The sequence below is a fragment of the Falco biarmicus genome, chromosome 2, assembly GCF_023638135.1.
Source record: "Falco biarmicus isolate bFalBia1 chromosome 2, bFalBia1.pri, whole genome shotgun sequence".
Classification (NCBI taxonomy): domain Eukaryota; kingdom Metazoa; phylum Chordata; class Aves; order Falconiformes; family Falconidae; genus Falco; species Falco biarmicus.
In genome coordinates, this window is record NC_079289.1 from 81,889,635 (window position 1) to 81,908,044 (window position 18,410).

The following is an 18,410-nucleotide window of genomic DNA, read 5'->3' on the forward strand; positions in this document are numbered from 1 at the left end:
TAGGTCCCAAGGTGATAACCCACTTCCTTGTGGAGCTCTGTGGTGCTGACCTGCCCTGAAATCAGGAGCCGGTGGGCATTTGTGAGAGGTGGTGGGCAGACCTCAGCAGAGGCTTTGCTGGATCATGCTTTGAAAATTGCTTTATTCTGTTCAGATACTGGGTAGGTGCTGGTGGTCTGCGGGGCACAGTGGTCACCTCACTTAGGGAGAGACAGAGAGAGAGATATGGAAGAAATGTTCCCTTTTGTTATGGCTGTGGCTGGATTCTGACTGCAGAGAGGATGTTCGTAGATAGATCCTGCAGTCCTCCTCTGAGTCACTGTGTCACCATGCATTTCTGCTTCTCAAGCAGGGTGACCCTTGTCCTCTGCCCCAGGGCACAAGGAAGGGGCTGCTTCTGTCCTCTCTGCTGCTTCTGGGCTTGATATGTGCCAGCAGCAAAATCACCCCATGGCTCTTCCTGAACTGTAGCAGCCTTCACTTTCTTGCTCAAGCCCCAACCTGCACAGGAGGGCACCTTCTTCAAGGCCCTTCAGGTTTCCTTATTATTTTTTTTTTTTTTGTGCTCATCCCCTTTCTGTAGCATTCTTTGAGTCCAGCTGCTCATGGGTTTAGCTGGGCTCCTGTATAGTTGGGTTGCTTCATACAGCAGTACGGGTACGGTTTCCTTGTATACTTACATAGCTGCAAGCGTAGCCCATACAGTTACAGAGCTGGGACTGGTTTATTTCTGTGCCCAGCATGGCTTTCTGTGAAGCACAGGATTTGCTTCTGGAAGTAAACACCTTTCCAGTGTTGTGTTTGGATGTTTGTTTTTCACAGTTGTTAATTATTATTTCATTTTGATCTTGTGTTTGGGAATTGGTGTGCAGCTAACAGTAAACAGTAAGACTCGTAGGAAGAAACTTACTTGCACTTGGGGTTTGCTACAGAATGAGGTATATTCATGGATTTATAGACTCATAAACTGAAACAGGAGGAAATTTTATAGATACAGAAATAAAGTACCGATTCCCTGAGAGCCTCAGTCTATCAACACCTGCATCTTTGTAGGAACAAACCGTAAGTTAGTCTATGTGACAAGACAAAAAATTGCTATGACTTACTACTTTTCTTTCCTGACAGTCTGGAGAACCTTCAGATAATGTATGGATTTGGGCTGCTAGAGGTATCTTCAGGGAACAACTTGCATAAATGCTGGTAAAACCAGCACTTACACAGCACAGGAGTTTATTTCTAGTGACCCAGAGGCTGACTAATTAAGACACATCTCAAAAAGCTGGAACCTGAAGTTCAAGCAGATACTGCTCCTTGTTCTCTTGGAACTAGGACATACTAGAGGTGGCTTGTTTTCTCCTTTCCTCACACAGAAATCTTCTGTTGCTCTTCTCTTGCAGGAAGACGAGGCTGTGTGAGCTCTACGCAAAGGTTCTGGGATCAGAGGAAGCTTTACATGTAAGCACGAAATCAAAACCATTGCATCTCTTGTCAGACTTGCTGAGCTTGGGAAGGGCAGAATGAAACTGGAATTCAGCAGTGCTGTGGCACAGCACTGTGTAGTGTTTTTGGAAAAGGTACCTCTATGGGAGCGCTTGCTGCCCTTTCTAGAGGAGTGGAGAGAATTATGGTAAGTCTTGGGCTGTGCTTGACAGTGAGGATAAGAATGAGCTTCCGAAACATTTAAAAGGCAGGTATGTTCTTGTACAGCTTCATGGGTAGCATTCACAGTGCTTACCACCATAAACCTCAGCTGTTTTCAAATGTGACAGGCTTGCCTTTCCCCCTCAGGCTATGTTGATCATGATGTTTCTTCTCTCTTACTAGTTGCTAAGATCCATTGCTGAATGTGTTGGGGTGTTTTTGCATTTTCCTTGCCGCCTTTTCCCTGTAATGGTAAATACCTGATAGGATTTGTGTGATCTCACACTTAGTGTATGTGATCAATGCCATTTACCCTTTAACGGCAATTTTACATGGTTTAAATGTTGTAGACACCAGTCTCGAGATTACATCATTTTAAACATGATATTGTAGACAGAACCATGCAAGTGCCATGCTTTGCATTTTTAACAGTATATATTTGTATCCAATGCATATATTACAAGCATTATACATGTGTATACCAGAGGTTAATATTGCTTTACATGGCTCAGAGCATAAATTTACATTGATAGATTAAGAGGATTATGTTCTACAGTGGCCAGATTAGCTAGGTCTTTTTAAGAATAGCTAGCAGCATCTAAAACTAAAGGCTTATTGTGCCAGATCCATGTTGCATTAAGAGACTTGTTAAATGTGCTCATTTTGTCAGGTGTTGACATGCAACAAACCATAAGCTGTTCTTCTCTGCTGTCTCCTTAGTTCTTTTATTAGCTTCTTCAGGACTTTGTCCTTTCCTTGAGTGGATTAATATCTGTTTTACAGCCAGTGCATTATGAAGAGAAGAACTGGTGTGAAGAGCAGTATTCTGGGGGCTGCTACACAGCCTACTTCCCACCAGGCATAATGACTCAGTATGGAAGGTACAATGTCTATTTATAGTGGGCTTCGAAGTGGTAAGATAAGACCAAGTTAATAAATATTCTCAGAAAGGTTCATAAATCCTCTGTCACTGTTTTCTTTATACCTTTAAGATCACTGGGGAACATTTTAAGCCAGTATCATAACCTTCCACTTGTCTTGGTTGGGTTTTTTGATGGATGAGTACAGTATCATTAGGGGGTTTTATTCACGTTTGTTATTTGGTGAATACAGCCGAGCAGGTTCTCGGAAGGGAGCTGGGGAAGCTTTCACAATCTGTTTACAAAACTAGCTTTGGGTATTTGAGATTGGCGTTACCGTTTCCAGCACATCTTTAGTTGGTATTTTATAAATACTGGCAGTGAATTAATTCTTGCCAACATTGACAGTGATGAGTGATTTCTTTGGACTGTTCCTTTCTGTTTAGCAGTCAAGGCTTAATATAGTAATCAGTGTGCCATTGTACACAGTCGTCTCTGACATAATTATTTTTGCATGAAAACAAGATTTACCAAAGAGAAAAAGGCTTACTGGTCCAACTGGTGATTGGATTCAGATACATAGTTCTTAATGTGGTGGCATAGCCTTACTTTTAAAGTATAAGTTTTCCCAATTTAAAAAGAACTTAGAGCAATAAAGCAGTTGTACTGAAGAGCATATGGAAGCCTTAGTATTTAAAGTAATTTTAATGGTATTTATTGCAAATTCTGGCAAAAATAGAGTAAAACAACTTTTTTTTATTATTATTTGCTTGTTACTTTAGATATCGTGGGGATGTACTTCAGAATGCTACACTGTGCCAGTAATGTCTAGCATGGGTATTTATGGCACTAACTGAAATCATGAGACAGAATAAATCTCATCTCAAATGAATTGTCTTTTACACCTGTGAGCAGTGTAAATGTTTAGTAAATATGAACACTGTTGTGTTTACTGTAAGAAATGAAATGCAATGCAGACAACCTTTCCAGCTGAACTTACCAGGAATTACTATCTTTATGTGCTCACTGTTATTTAAAATTTTTATTCTACTATTAACCCAAGGATTTCAGTTCTCTTTGCTGATATGGCTGATGTGACTTAGTGCTTGTCTCCCCCTCCAGGATCATTCGGCAGCCCATTGGCAGAATCTATTTTGCTGGCACAGAGACAGCCACAGAGTGGAGTGGATACATGGAGGGGGCCGTGCAGGCTGGAGAAAGAGCAGCCAGAGAGGTATGGATTCAAGCCCAAAACAGGTGGCACTGTCAAATATCCGATGGAAAATGAAAGATGTTCTGGTTGGAGGTGAAATGGGAACTGAGTGTTGATAGCTTCAGGCATTCTGAAATCTGGATGTAAATCCCTGCAAAGGGGATAGACTTCAAAAAGGATGATGGTTTTGCACTTAGATTTGGAATGCTTAGTAAGGGCTCTCTATTTCGTCAAACTCTTCTCTGTTTCCAGGATCTAAATCCTTTCTTCTTTAACGGAAATCCCACATTCTCACCTAGTATTTTTTCCCCCCAAATGGGCACTTTGTTAGTCATCATACTGAGAGATCACGGCCATTAGCCTCACTAGGAACAGCTCAGTTCTGCAGCTCTACACACCAAGCTAGTCTCTTCCTCAACTCTTTCCAACAATACCATTGACACAGTGATATGCCGTTGAGACAGCCTTATGTAAAGTCATTAAACAATGACTTAAAATATTTTCCTTCTGAAAAAATGCCAATTCCTCATGTATTTCCAGGAATATTGCAGTTTATGAAGCAGCAAAAGAAGTTCCATCTGTTTTATGAGCTGGAGGGAACCTAGTGGCTAAAATCTACAGTAATTGAACAGAAATTGGCCTGGAAGGGATCTGGAGAGTTTGTGTAGCCCCTACACCTGCCCCAAAAGACAGAGATCAACTGTCCCATTTTTGGAGGTTATACGTAACCTGTTCCAGAAAACCTGCAGAGCCTCTCTAATGCAGGGACATTGCAGCAGAACCTTCATAGGCCTCAGCAGGGAAGTTGGCAAGGGAGGTTGACTGGTAAAAATTTTGATGCTTTCCTTTCCTCGTTTACTTGTGAAAGGAAAATATGTTTAAAATCTAGTGCAAGGGTGTTTCTCACGTTCCTGTATTGAAAAGTTGGTGGGGTCCCGGAATCTTGTCTAGAATAAAAGCTCATCGTAAAAGACAGAAAATCTTAAATCTGCAAGTGCCTAGTACAGGAAAAACAATATCAGCACCTCAGTTTTATTTTACTGTAGAAGTTAATCTTACTGTCTTTCATGACTCTTTTCAGATAATTTTTGCTATCCTACTGATCTCAAGTATCTTTGATACTTTGAACAGTTACTTTTCCATTGTGAAGGTTTTCTTTTTAGTCTTGCTTTTCTCTGGTTGAAAGTGGTGGTCTGTCATCACTTACAGGATTCTGTTCCTCTTCCGACATCACGGTAAAATTAGCAAAACCAGCTACTTGTGGCTATATGGCTCGCCTATGCAGTAGCTGGTTTACGCACACCTCACTTTGCCATGAGTGTATACGTAACTCTGTCATACTCATATTACCAGGTTCCCATGGGACCAGTTAAGTTCCAATATCTTGCATGGACTAACTAGGCATAGAGCGGTTTTCCTGTTACTGTTTCTATTTTCCACTAGGAGCAGTGTCTTATTAAATACCAGGCCTCCCCAGAAATAAGTTGTATAACCATTGAGTTTTCTTTTAACATTTGAATACACAGCAATTTATGTGTTCGGTTGTTATCTTCATCATGCCATTTTAAAACAAAATGAAGCCAGCTTTTTTTTCCCTTTCAAAGAATGAATGGTACTTACTAGAGAATGTTATTTATTTTCAGATACTGTTTGCTATGAGGAAAATCCCAGACAGTGAAATTTGGAAGCCAGAACCTGAATCTGTTGTAAGTCTTTCTGTAGATTAAATGGATATTTTTTTCCTATGGTTTTGCTGGTGAGATAAAATTTTGTTGGCTGTTTTTATTTAAGTTCACTTAATAAAAGCCACAATAAACTTTCAAACTTTCCTTTACTCCCCAAAACTGCCCTTCCATGAACAGGAACGGATCAAAACCCAGAGGGGGCACCCATCTGACAACTCTGTAACATGGGATTAGAAAGGATTGCACTTTTTAGCTGGGCTATGAATCCTTTCCGTGTCTCTTCTTCCCTTTAACTGAGAAGAAAATTTTGATACACTGTCCTTCCTGATAATGTGAACTGTTTCAACTCGGTTCCGTTTCTGCTGCAAAACTCTCTTGATTTACATCCTGCTTCTCACAAGTGTTATGTTCATAATGGATGCTCTCCCTGCAGGATGTTCCAGCTTTGCCCATCACTACAACCTTCTGGGAGAGGAACTTGCCATCTGTGCCGGGACTGCTAAAGCTGATTGGATTTTCCACATTCTTCACCTCTGTGGCTGTGGCTGGGTTATTTGCTTACAAAAAGGGACTTCTAGTTCGAAACTGAAAAAGGTGCCAATGCAAAGCCTCACATTTGAGTGGTTTTCTTTCCTTTTTTTTTAGGGTTTTTTTTTAGGTTTTTTTTTTGGCATGCACTTCTCTGTTTCCAAATTCAGATCAGGGCTGGGGAAGAGAGAAAATAATAGAGAGGAGAGGCTGGAGGGGAGGGATGAAGGAAGGGGATCCATAGTGAAAAAGAACCCCTTGCATCCAGGCCTACTTCTAGCAGTAACTTTTTGGTTGGTGAATTTCTAGGATACCCTGCCAAGTGTTATTACCTTGAGGTTTTTATCCAGGTCTCAGACCAGAAATGACAAAATACCAAGCCTGTTCTGGTGAGATTTGCAGTTGTTTTTACACTATCTGAACCAGACCCTGAACTCCCAAGTCTTCACAGGCACTTCCATCTCTAGTTATAAACAAAGAATTTCTGTCTTCCTGTGTAGTAGACTGAGAGAAGAAATCAATAGTGTAAAAAAATAATTAAATAGTTCATGCAAATTACTGGTAAGGATCTTTTTAGTGTTTTTATTTTTCACCCAAATGTCCAGAGCCCAGGTGACACTTAAGGGACAAGTCAGGCTAGATTTATCCATACTACTATTGCAAGTGTGGCTATAGGTGGCTGATATTTCCAGTGGTATATTTGTCCTACGGTGAGTTAAAGGACAATGTTTTTCCTGCCTTTGGCAATGTGGTTGAGCTTCAGGCTCCCCAGCTGTGTTCACACTTGCCTGGAGCAGCAGAGCTCGCACGTCCCAGTCGCATCAGTCCCTGTGTGGGATCAGATCTCCCCTGCCTAGAAATGTGGCAGGCTCCAGACTATAGCTGATAGGTACAGGAGTGTGGCAGCTCAGGCTGTTGGACCTGAGTGTGAACAGGGAACCTTGTGCTAATGTACAGATAGAGCCTTTCACACCTTTTACACCCAGTCTGATATTTCTTTGCCTCCAAGGTCCTCTTTTAACTCCTTAAGTTACTGCAAGATAGCAAGAGAACAAATTAACCTCTGCCTACCCCAGGAAGTTGTAAAGCTGTCCATAAAAAAACTCTTACATATTTTTTTTTTCTTATCTCCTTCCTTTCTTTCATTTACTTAAATTCATACTTTGAACACCTTGAAGCTGTCACTTGCTTGGTAGGGCACAGTGGGCTCAAAAACATAGCGATAGCGTTAAACTGAGAAGAAAACTCAACTTAACTGCTCCCCAACCACTTCATGCTGAATGCAGCTTAGCTGATTCAGAGCTGCAGTCTGTCCTAGAAACCATATTGATGGGATTAGCACTTCCACTTCTTCCTGCTGTGCTGTGTTGTACTGACTGTGCACTTTTGGTAACCAATCAAGGATCTAAATGATAGAGAAATGAAAGAGAACCATGGATAGTATAGTCACATGCAAATGCTTCTGCCCACCCTAGCTTGGTAGCTTTCAAAGAATGTATTAAAAAAAAAAAAAAAAAAAAAAGAGAGAGAGAGAGATAGAGAAGAAAATAAAATTAAAAAAAAAGACACACACCCCCTACCACCAAAACCTTAGGTGCCTACCTGTCAACATGATGGTACCTTGTCCAGGTAGTTCTGCTGGTTTACATCTGCGCAGCACCAGACAGGAAGACAAGGGTATAACTGAGAACGTGAAGTTTGAGATGTCTGGAATTATTCTGAGCCTGTTTGCTGCACTTCTCTCTTCAACCAGCCAATGTATATGTAGAAAAATTATATTGCAGTAAAAGGCCATGGAGAGAAGTATAATAATATATTCAGCAACTAGTGTGAGCAGACGGTAGAGGAACTGTATCACCAGTCTCAGGCAGACGTTTTTGGGCTAGCATCTGATCTTGCTTGTGTGGAGTAGTACTTCATTCTCCAAATAGTCCCATGGAAATCCACTGAACTACTTATAAAGCCGTTATATTTGTGAGCAGTGCATCCATTTCTGACCCTTAGGTTTCATTCTTTTTAGCTCAATGTGCCAGTTAAAAATCTTGTAGCAGCAGCAGCTTGGATTTTATCACAAATGCATATCCTCATAACAGCTTTTTAAAATGCATAGGGGAACTTTTCAGACATAAAGATCTTTTAAGTCAGAAGAACAGTGCAACAGTGTACATATGGCCTTTCTCATTGTATCACATAGAGCACTAATTGGCTGGGACATTTACCTGCCACAGAGTGTTTCTGTGTGGCTTTCTCTCTGTGTGATTTATTTACTAAATGAATTAGGAACCGAAAGCTGAATGGGAACTATGTAAGTTCAGAGCTTTTGCAACTCAGACAATTCTCAGGCCACAAATAAACAGTCAAACCTAAATTTGGGGAGACATTTTTAAAGTCTTGGCCCAATATTTGTAAGTGCTAGATGGTGAATACATACTTAACATATCTGCATTTGCAGATGATTTCTCTGCCAAAACTGTTGGAATTCAAGTCCTGCTTCTGCCCTAGAAATATTCTCCAGGTCTAAAGGGGAGCAGATCCATGAGACTAATGAGGATAAATTGGTTTTATTCATGTCAAAAATGTGTGTAGTTCTTTGCTCCTGAATCTGGAAGAGGTCTTTCCCAGTCTAACAAGAATATGTTGTGTGCCGCAGGGGCAGAAAATCCAAGGCAAAACAGAAGTTGGATGTAGCTAGAACTGAACTGAATCATATCCAAAGCTTTTCATGAGATGAAGCAATTGGGAAAAAAAAAAAAAAAAAGTCTTTATAAATTTTTTTTGGTTTCAGAATGAAACAAAAACAGGAAAAAAAACCCCAAATGCACAAAGCATTTCTCATGTTATTCTGCCGTAACTATAAGTAAGTGCAACTTGAAATCTCAAATTAACTTTGGATCCCCTGAGATTTCTAGCCAAATCTGATGGAGCTGGGAGTTTTGAATTGCAACATCTGTATTAGCACTCAAAAGTCTCTTGTCTTCTTCCTTCCAGACTGCCAAAGCATTAGGAATGCTCTCTTTGTCTTTACAGCCGTGTCTTGCTATGATTATGCTGTGGAGTTTATCACCACTACGGGACTAAAAAGAAGGATTTGCTGCTGTTTTCTTGACATCTTCCACATAAATGGAATATGTGGCACTTTGTGTATGTGGATGCCAGTGTGGTAGAAAAATTGATGTAGGTAGAGAATCAAGTTGCTTCCCATGGGTAAAGGGAACTGTTAGCAGTGGCTTACATTTTTAAAATTCCTTCGTGCCAGCCCTTCAAATAGAGGAATGAAGTCTGGTTTAACGGGTAACCCATTGTGCTATAGTCTTAATAAATGAAAAAGTTTTGATGAGAAATCTGCTATCATGGAAATTCCAGCAGTTTAACAGCTTCGTAAAATGTATTATAGGAACAACCATGGAAATAATTGTCTCTTATGAACTGATCTGTGTTATCATGCATATTTTGTAAGGCTCTTCAGACTTTGCAAAATAAAGAGGTCTACTTGCTTGTATACTGTGGTGATAGCAACTGTGTATTGCAAAGGATGTTGGGTCATGGCATGAAAATCTGTGTTAACCAAAGTACTTGAAAGCTAATTGTATAAACTACTTAACGATTACAAGGAAGTGAGCAACCTGAGGCAGCCCCTTGTCTTTCCTTTAACTTGTGCATTTTTTCCTCAGTGCAGATCTTGATTCCAAACAGTACATCTGCTGTCAATACAACAAAAACATTAATCACAATTGAATATATGTCTTAGCATTGCCAATCACTGGAACCTAAGGTGTGGAGGAGAAGCTAAAGGCCTCTATTAAAATAATCTTCCTGTATCCTCAGTGGGACTGTTCTTTCACTGAGGTAGACAGAAGTGCAGAAATGTTAATTTTTTTTATTTTTTGAGACGTGAAAATATTTTTGAGGAAGAAGTATGTCCTCTAAACCACTTGGATGCAAAAGGGAGCCAGGATTAAATGACAACAGATCAGCCACTGCTCTCTTACAAGAAGCAAACCCACTTAAATCACAGATTACAAATGCTCACAAATAAACCTGACCTGTGTTTAAATGGACTAACGTTCCCTCTCCCATCTCTGCAACCTTAAGATCATCTTGATCTTACAGTCTAATCTTCAATAGAGATAATAATGGGATGACCAAAGCAGTCTTGCTTTCAAAGTATCTCTACAGTCAAATCGTTTAAAGTTGTCATAGACTGCTGCTTATAGCGTGTCTACTGTGGTCATGTACAGGTCAGTGTTCAGTGATGCCTGCCTCTGTGTTTTGGAAAAAAAGAGTGACCTCACTTTGCAGGAATATATATGCTGTGTATGTGATGATTTTGTGCCTTTTATAACTGTAGCATTTTCTCAAGTGCCTCTGTGGTGACTGTCTCCCTTGGTTTCCTTCTTAAGCTCCCTTTTCAATAGGCTCTGCAGATATTTTTATCTGACAGCTGTGAACTTTTTTTAACCTTAATTAGAATCAATAAATATTGTCATGTCACATTTACTGTTTGAGGCTTTTCTTTTGTGGAAGCCCCTTTTGACTTGGTTGTGATGGTGAGTATTACTTAGTAACACAACATTTTGCATTTCATACTGAAGCCAGTGAGGTATGTTCAGCTTTTCTCAGTAAAGAAAGCTCTGTAAAGAAGGAGAGAAGGATACAAAAAACAATCAATCCCCCAAAAAAGCCCCAAAGCACCAAAAAAAACCCTCAACCAAAACCAAAAAACAAACACCAAAAAAAATCAAACCACATTTGGTAATAATTCTTCCTAACATATTGTTTTGCCCATAGATGGGGTCAGCACAAAGGAAACAGATGCCTAGTTAAAGAAGTGTATTTATCTTTACTTACATTTAAAGCAATAGAATAGTTAAGTGAAATAAATATTAAGTGAAAGAATACAGCAAGAATAAAACAAGGCAAGGTAATGTGCCTAATCACTGCTACATATGACAGACTATAGGGGTTAAGAAAGATACATCACCAATTGCCTTAATACTTTACCATGTCCAGGTCTGCAGTGGCTGGGGAGCCCCGGTCACAGCGGGGATCTGGAGAGCCTTTCCCGGCAGCTGGAGGCCCTGTGCGGTACGTCCACTCGTAGGTGAGGTTTCCAAAGTCGCTGTAAGAAGGTCCAGCTTTTATACTGTTGAATAAACAAGCTCACCTAATTTCAAACACGGACACGTCTGGTTTCACACTCCGCTTAGATCCCACTGAAGCCTGGCCAGGGCTCAGGGAGGAACCAAGGGAATCTTCCTTATCTACTTCATTTTATCTACCAGTTTGCAAACAAGGCCACATGCCTGGTTTCATAGCCTTGACTACCTGCCTCTAAGCAAGGAAGGACGCACTGTGTCTTTGCTAATGATTAAATTCTATCTGAGCTACATCTTTCACTAATGATCATGCATATTTGGTAATGATTGGATTATATATATATCTATAGAAAAAAAATGTTTGGTTGGCAGGTTCATCTAGAGGTCAGCTTTGGCTCAGGACCTGTTGCTCAGACCTCAGTACTTCACATACAGATAGCGAACTGCCTTACACTTAAGACTTATTTTTTATTGTTTTAGATTTGGAGTGCTCCCATCATAAACATACCTCTTACAGCATCTTGTTTACCAGAATACGTATGGGCAGGGACATGTTTTATAGCTGCTCATAAGAGCCAAGGGCAGGTGGCATGCGGCTGTAACTGAACATGGCAAGAAACAGATTTTATACCAAATAATATGTGGTGTAAACATAAAAAAAAAATGAAAGAAAAGAGGCAAAAATCACTGGCTTAATTTCATCTGGCAGCTTGGTGTTAGTGCTAGAGAGAGAATGTAACCAAAGAACAAATTTAGCCTTGGGAAGGGACCTGTGTTTCACAAAACCGTAGTCTATGAATACTTGGAAAAGCATAACCATCCATGTGAAAAACACGTCAAAAGCATGCGGTGCTCTTTGTATAAGCTTAACTTTCAGTATTACTTACAAGTTATAAAAGAGCATAAACACCATGAAAGCAAATACCCTCAACTAATCCTTTCCATGCTCTATAAAGCATCCGTCCCCTAGAAACGTATCAGAAGCAGCAATGCATTTCACAGGCCCTCAAAGCAGCTCACAAATGGTTATGACTCTTAAACATCACTGCCCTGGGTCAGATTTGAACTTCCTCTTTAACCCTTTGTTCATACATATCCTGTGGCATCTCAGAGGAGGCACTGAAATAGCGGTATTTTTATTTATCTATTTATTTATTTATTTATTTACAAAGCTTTCAGTGTGCATGTCAAAGAGACTACGTCAGACAGGGGCGCTTCATTATTTTCAGCAGTCCAGTGTACAGAAAATTAATTTGGACAGATAAATACAGGAGAAATGCATATTTTGTATAGAAAACATTAATATGATTTCCTGAGGAAAAAAATTAGAAGTCCCACTCATTGTTTAGCAGAGGGTAGGATATACTTGCACATTATATGACTAAATCATACAAAACTCACTTCCAGTATGAGAACTGAGGATCATTTTTTCCTCTCACCTTGTATAATCATACTGATCTACTCATCTGAAGCAAATCCCAAAATGCTTGAGGGACTGATGAGTTTTCCTTCTGGCTCAAGGCAGGATAAATTCCCCTTGGGCCTGTAGCATTGCCTCAGAAAAAAAAAAAAAAAAAAAAAAGCACAGAATCATAGAATCATTTAGGCTGGAAAAGACCTTTAAGATCATGAAGTCCAACCGTTAACCCAGGACTGCCAAGCATCTGAGAATGAAAGGCAAAACTGGCCTCAGATTTTGCAGAACCAAGGTACAGTTTGGTAGCTACTGGAAGGAAGCAAGGGGGGGCTTTCTGCTTAATTTAGACCAACGCATTAAGGCCCAAGTTTTTGCCACCTCATTTGAGGTGCTTCTGTCAACAGGGCTGCCCAGACAGAGTTTTTGTCAGGCTGGTCCTTCTCTGCATGGTGAGCGGGGAGAGAGGGGCTCCTCGCCTAGTGGTTCTGTCCGTGCAGGACTGGAAGGAGCCCCACAGACACGTCCTCTCTCGCTGTCTGCGTGGGAGGACACCTAAACTGACGCAGCTTCTAACTTCAGTACCTCAGTTATATGTTTCATATACATGGGATTAACTCATATCTAACACATGTGTTTCAGTTGTTCTGCAAAGACATTAATAGCCAGGTTAGGTGTTTTCAAAGGGCGTGTGGTATTTACCCACCTAGAGAGCAATTCAGGAGCCAAAGCATAGTTGGTTGCCTTGTGCCTTTCAGGTGTCTGAGGGCACCTTGTCCAGCATCCAGCTGCTGTTCCAAAAGGTGGCAGCTCTTCCAGAGGCCATGTGTCCTAAACCAGCCCTGCACAGGTGGCACAGGCACTCTTTGGGTACCGAACTGGGCAGCTTCTCCCTCCCACCCACTGCTGATGGCAGTTAGGTACTTAAATGCTTCCTTGGGGTATTTAGCTCTGGAGAAGTGCAAACAGGGATAATGCAGGCCCTGTGAATCTAATATGATGCAAGTTAATAAATTGCATGTTAATAGGCAGCTGCACATGCAATATATTAATAGATAGCTGTCCTTTATGCAGGCAGGCTATAGTGGTTTTGTTGGTCATTGGAAGGAAAAACAAAGTCATGGTATGCTAGTCAGAATATTAGCGGTGTCTGCTAGAAAAGCCTTCAGTTAGCAGCTGAGTGCCAAGTTAAGCTGTAAAAAAACCAACACCTGAGTAAGAGGGTTTGTGAGCTGACTTTAGCCTGCATGATTTGTACAGTCAGTAGCAACAAGCTATTCTGAAGTTAGGCTAGAAAAAGCTCAAAAATTAATTTTGAATAGCTGTGATAAGCTGTGAAACGCACACTAAGGGTCTTGTCCACTGCGTCTTTACCCAGTGCCATGCTGGTTCATCCCAGTTTCCCACTCTTCCTGGTCTTGCTGAAAGAGGCAAAGAAAGTTTTTGAGTTTTTACATCCATTGTAGGTCAAAGACAGCCTCACTCTGTGTTTTGACAGAATGTAAGAGATACTTTTTCTAATTTAGAAGTAAAAGATTATTAGCTTTCACTCAGGGCTGGTTTTATTTATGTGCACAGGGTATTTTCTGTTAGCCATTTTTACAGTCCCTCCTTAGCAGAACAGCTCTAACAAAATCATCAGTATCCATCCAGATCCATTTACTCTGGCATCTACAGGCTCTGTAGACTCCATCCACCCAATCCCAAAACTTGGAGGTGGGGGAGTGGGGATGGGAAACCTCATCCAAATCTAAGTGATCCATTCATCTGACCTGCAGCAGAACGGGTATGAGCCAACACAGACCTGCCCAAGCGCATAATGTCGTTGAACCCCAGTAGTAAACTTGGGGGGGGTCTCATTGAGTGCCATTTCCCTGTGGCAGCAAAGACTTGTTGATGAAGTGCTCGAGGAAGCAGTACCCAGCAGAAACACCAGCCTTTGGCTAATTGGGTTTGTCAAATGACTCAGTGTGCTCCTGAACGATCGTCTAATGGGACTGAACACTGCACTCGACTATGCTCTGATGCTTGGATGGGAAGGAGGGAAGAAAAGGAAGTGTATTAATAATGCACTGAGGCATCCGTGTCAGCTCTCAGGCTGTTCACTCCCAATTTGCATATGCTCCAAGTTGTAAAGAAAACACTTTGCACAGCAGCGTTGCATTTAGCAGAAATTACATTATAATTTCAGATGTGGAAACTTCTATTCCAGGTTTGAGGCAGTGATATATCCCATCGGGCTGTGCAGTCATTATCTTAAAACAATTGAAATGCATGCTTGCACTTAATCAAAATCAAGGGGAGATGTTACTCCAGCCTCCACTTGCCAATTCAGCCTGAAGTGGAACAAAAATATTAAACTAAATTAGAAACTATGTTATTTCCCAATAATTCCTTTACGAGCTGGCATTTGGCTGAAGTGCTTTTTCAGAGTTTTTTGGTTTGTTTGGTTTTTTTTCATATTTGAGCCATCACCTCTATTTATCTCTGTAAAGCAAACTGCCTCCAAAGAAAGCCCCTTCTCAGAGGAGGCGAGTGTTCAGGTGCATTTAGGACCTGTACTCATAGATTTCCAGCTCCTTCATGCTGCCCTTCGGAAGAAGTCTTGGGGTGCCAGTAGAGGGGTGGTGCAGCAGCCATTTCATTGCCCTGATTTCTGCCAGGGACTGGCTACAGAGGCTGCAGGGATGGAAGCTGCAGGGATGGAGCGTGCCTTTGCTTCTTCCAGCATGACATATCTGAGCTTGGAGATGGGTGAGAACGGGGGCTTGAAGCTGGGGACTTGCATCCCTTTCTTTTAGTGTATTTCCATTCCAGAGTTTGATATTTTGGGTACCCAACAGGACTGGTAAGCACCAGTGCAGAAATACCCACTGAGACCTTTCTGCAAATCAAAATGTTAAGCTTCTGCCACATTTTTGTTTGTGAGGTGATGAAATACTGCTGTTACATAGCCGGAAGATGGCAGCCTTTATCTCAGCCTTGAGCCCGCTGTGCCATGCTGCTGTGCAAACAGGCAGCCGGCCATGCTCCAGCACAGCTGTCTGCAGCTGGTGTCTGCCCACAGTAGTAGCCCCGCAAGTGGCTCTGGCTTTTGTACTTGGGTCAGACATCTGCGATTTAACTGATGTTTTGATGAAAATGGTCCAAGGAGTTTTCAAGTGAATGGTCTGATCGTGAAAGTTCAAATGCCAGCACAAGCAGTAATAACGTCCTTTGCTTCATTTTCAACTCCATCTTGGGTGGAAGCTGTCTTCTCGTTGCCTGAGAGGCAGTGGAGCTAGCAGTTACATTGCATGGAGAAAGAGTAATAGTGGGAAGGTAGAGATCGCAAAGGACATGTGCCTTATATTGTCTTATGCTTGTTAAGGTCATAGGCAGCACAAGCTCACAGCCCTGTCTGATCCATTCAGGGTTATAGGTCGGGGCACATCACATCTCTCCTGGAACCCCTGGAAGAGGAGATGGGCAGCTGGGAGGCACTGCTGACCTCTGGCACCCAGCAAGCTGCCAGCACCGCTCTGCTAAAGCTTCCCTTTCCTCTTGTAAGGAATGTGCTTTTGCTTGGGCAACTTTTTTCCCTGCTCCTTCGATGTGTCCTGCGTTGTTCTGTCTCTGCTGTGTAAGATGAGGCCAAAAAAAACCCCAAACAGAGCAAGAAACAGGGAACAGAAACTGGGAAGCCAAGCACTACAAATAAAGAGCAGAACAGGAGTTGCAGCTGGAGCCCGAAGCATGTATTACCAAGGGCAGGAGCTGAGTGGGAAAAGAAAAAGTTACAGTTCACAGACAAAGAGCACGTTTAATTTCTCCTTCTGGATTTTCACCAGGATGAAATTTGCTTTCTCTATGTGTGTGTGGAAAGCAACTGTTGCAGGGAACATCTGCAAAACAAAACTGTTTCCAACTGCTCCATGGAAGAGAAACGACCTAAAAGAAAAAGAACAGACTAAAATCATGTTTCCACAGAAGAAGACTCTCTGGATTTGTCCATTTTTCTATTTCTTGATGCTGAACTGGGAGCTGAGCTCTGTGCAGAGAACGTAAGACCAGTCCCCAGCTTGTTCCCTGCATGGTTTCTGGCTGGGGAAAGCCCTTGCTGCCAGGCAGCAGAACCTGGTCAATGGAATGAAGGAACTGCCTGGTGGTAAACCTGCAGTTTACAGCCCATCAGACTGTTGGCACATCCCCCTGGGTGGTATTTTATTCAAATACGTAATGCTAATTTGTGCCAGTGTTTTGGGGGTATCTTTGATCCTGGGAAAAGAGATCAAGTGTGAAACAGGGGGCTGGATCAAATGTGAACTGCAAAGTATTGCTGGTGAATGACTGTTGAAGAGCCCAAGCACAGGCTGCAGCCACTTGCTCGCCCCGAGTGGATTTTGAGGCTGGGTACACCTTTAGCACCCCACATGAACGCGGTCAGAGCTCTCCCCCTTGCCCTGAGCAAGGAGCACGGCTGGAGAGATGCTGCCTGACCTGGGGGATGTTCACGTGCTCTGGTGTCAAAGCGTGCAGCCCCTGCAACCCAGCTCTTCACCCTCGTGACCGTGGCCCTTTCTCAGCACTCTCATATGGTGGGTTTCCAGCCAGAGAGGTTTGGGTTGTCAGTTCCCATGCTGGGCGTTTTGGAGGTTGCGTGCTGGGCATTTTGGAGGTTGCATGGCAGTAGGTGATGAGGGAAGGAAAGCCTTGTTGGGGTGATGCAGCAAAGAAGCCAGTCAGCAGCATTCCTCTTGCACCTTCTGCCCATCCAGCTCCTGGTGGCCCAACAGCCTGGCCTGTTTCAGGGTGACTGTCCCCATGGGGCTGGTTGTTGACATCCAGGGTGGGGGCTGCCGTGCCACGCTGCACACGCAGCAGCTGCAGGTGAAGGGAATGGGGCAGAAAGGTGGTGGGAAGCATGAGATGCTTACAGGTGCTTTCCCATCCCCAATGCCGATTTCTGTGGCTCTCAAAGGTGTTAAAAGGCTGATTATGTGACATGCTGAGGGGCTGGGCACAGCTGCTGTGGTATCTGTAAGCACAACCAGCAACTTAATTTAAAAAGAAGCAGGTTCTCTCACAGGCATCATCTCCGCTTGCTTATTTCAGACCACCTGATCTATCTGCTCCGTGGTGCATCTTATTTTGCTGCTAGTATGGAGGATTAGTCTTGATTTTTTTTCTCTCCTTCCCCTCCACTACTCCTTCTGCCAGTGTTTGCTCTGGTCTTCGCTTTATTTCCACACATCAAACAGCATCCTTTTCACCTGAGGCTTTCCCATTTCACAGGCATGTCAATGCAATTCAGTTCCCACCTGGTGCTGATGGACTTGGTGTGGACCTTGGCCTTTCCCTTCTCATCCCTTACTTTGAGAGGACAGAGCATCTCCCACCTCCCCCAGGGGAGTGCAGGGCTCTTCCTTCAAAAACTGGGGCACCGAGCACCCCTGGTTAGGGAAGTCACAGCAGGCTTTCCCACCCCACAGCCTGGCTGAGGACTCCACTTGGTCCCCAGCAGAAAGAGGTGTTTCCACAGGGTTTGAGCCTCACGGTTTTAATAACAGCAGCAGCTCACTCGGAGAGTTGTCAGCGGTGATAAACTCGGTCCCATTCTGTTTCAAAATTGGTTTAAGAAAGATGCCTGGCTGTTTAATATTTAAGCTAAATGTTTAATGTTTAAACAGGGAAATTGTTCTGATTGTCAGAAAGGGCATTAAAGCAGGATGGAAACTGGTCTATAATCTCCGACAAACGCTGCCCTTTCTCGGCAGCAGTGTGGTGCCAGGGAGCTGCAGAAGTTTCAGAAATGCTGATTTCAACCAACCTCTTTCATTTCATTTGTGCTTACCAATCCCACAGCAGCGAGATGTGCTTTTTCTCTCAAAACAGGGAACATTGTACCTGGCCCTGTTTGGGACTGGTTCAGCTGAAACGAACTTGCAGTTCAAAACCCAAACAAATTACAGTAGAAGTGCGTGGGTAAGGTGA

General features: G+C 42.4%; 1 protein-coding gene across 4 annotated transcripts in view; it reads left to right on the forward strand.

The window, feature by feature from the left end:
• Positions 1–10,420, forward strand: part of LOC130145132 (amine oxidase [flavin-containing] B-like) — a 55,268-nt gene extending 44,848 nt beyond the window's left edge. The window contains exons 11-16 of one of the 4 annotated variants that reach the window (XM_056329691.1): positions 1,398–1,455; positions 2,425–2,522; positions 3,624–3,735; positions 5,358–5,420; positions 5,833–5,993; positions 8,916–10,420. In XM_056329691.1, the coding sequence (XP_056185666.1) occupies positions 1,398–1,455; positions 2,425–2,522; positions 3,624–3,735; positions 5,358–5,420; positions 5,833–5,988 (487 nt within the window). In that variant the 3' untranslated portion in view covers positions 5,989–5,993; positions 8,916–10,420. Of the gene's footprint in view, positions 1–1,397; positions 1,456–2,424; positions 2,523–3,623; positions 3,736–5,357; positions 5,421–5,832 lie in introns of all 4 variants that reach the window. The other 3 variants (XM_056329692.1, XM_056329690.1, XM_056329693.1) reach the window with 3 other exon arrangements.
• The last annotated feature ends 7,990 nt before the right edge of the window (positions 10,421–18,410 follow it).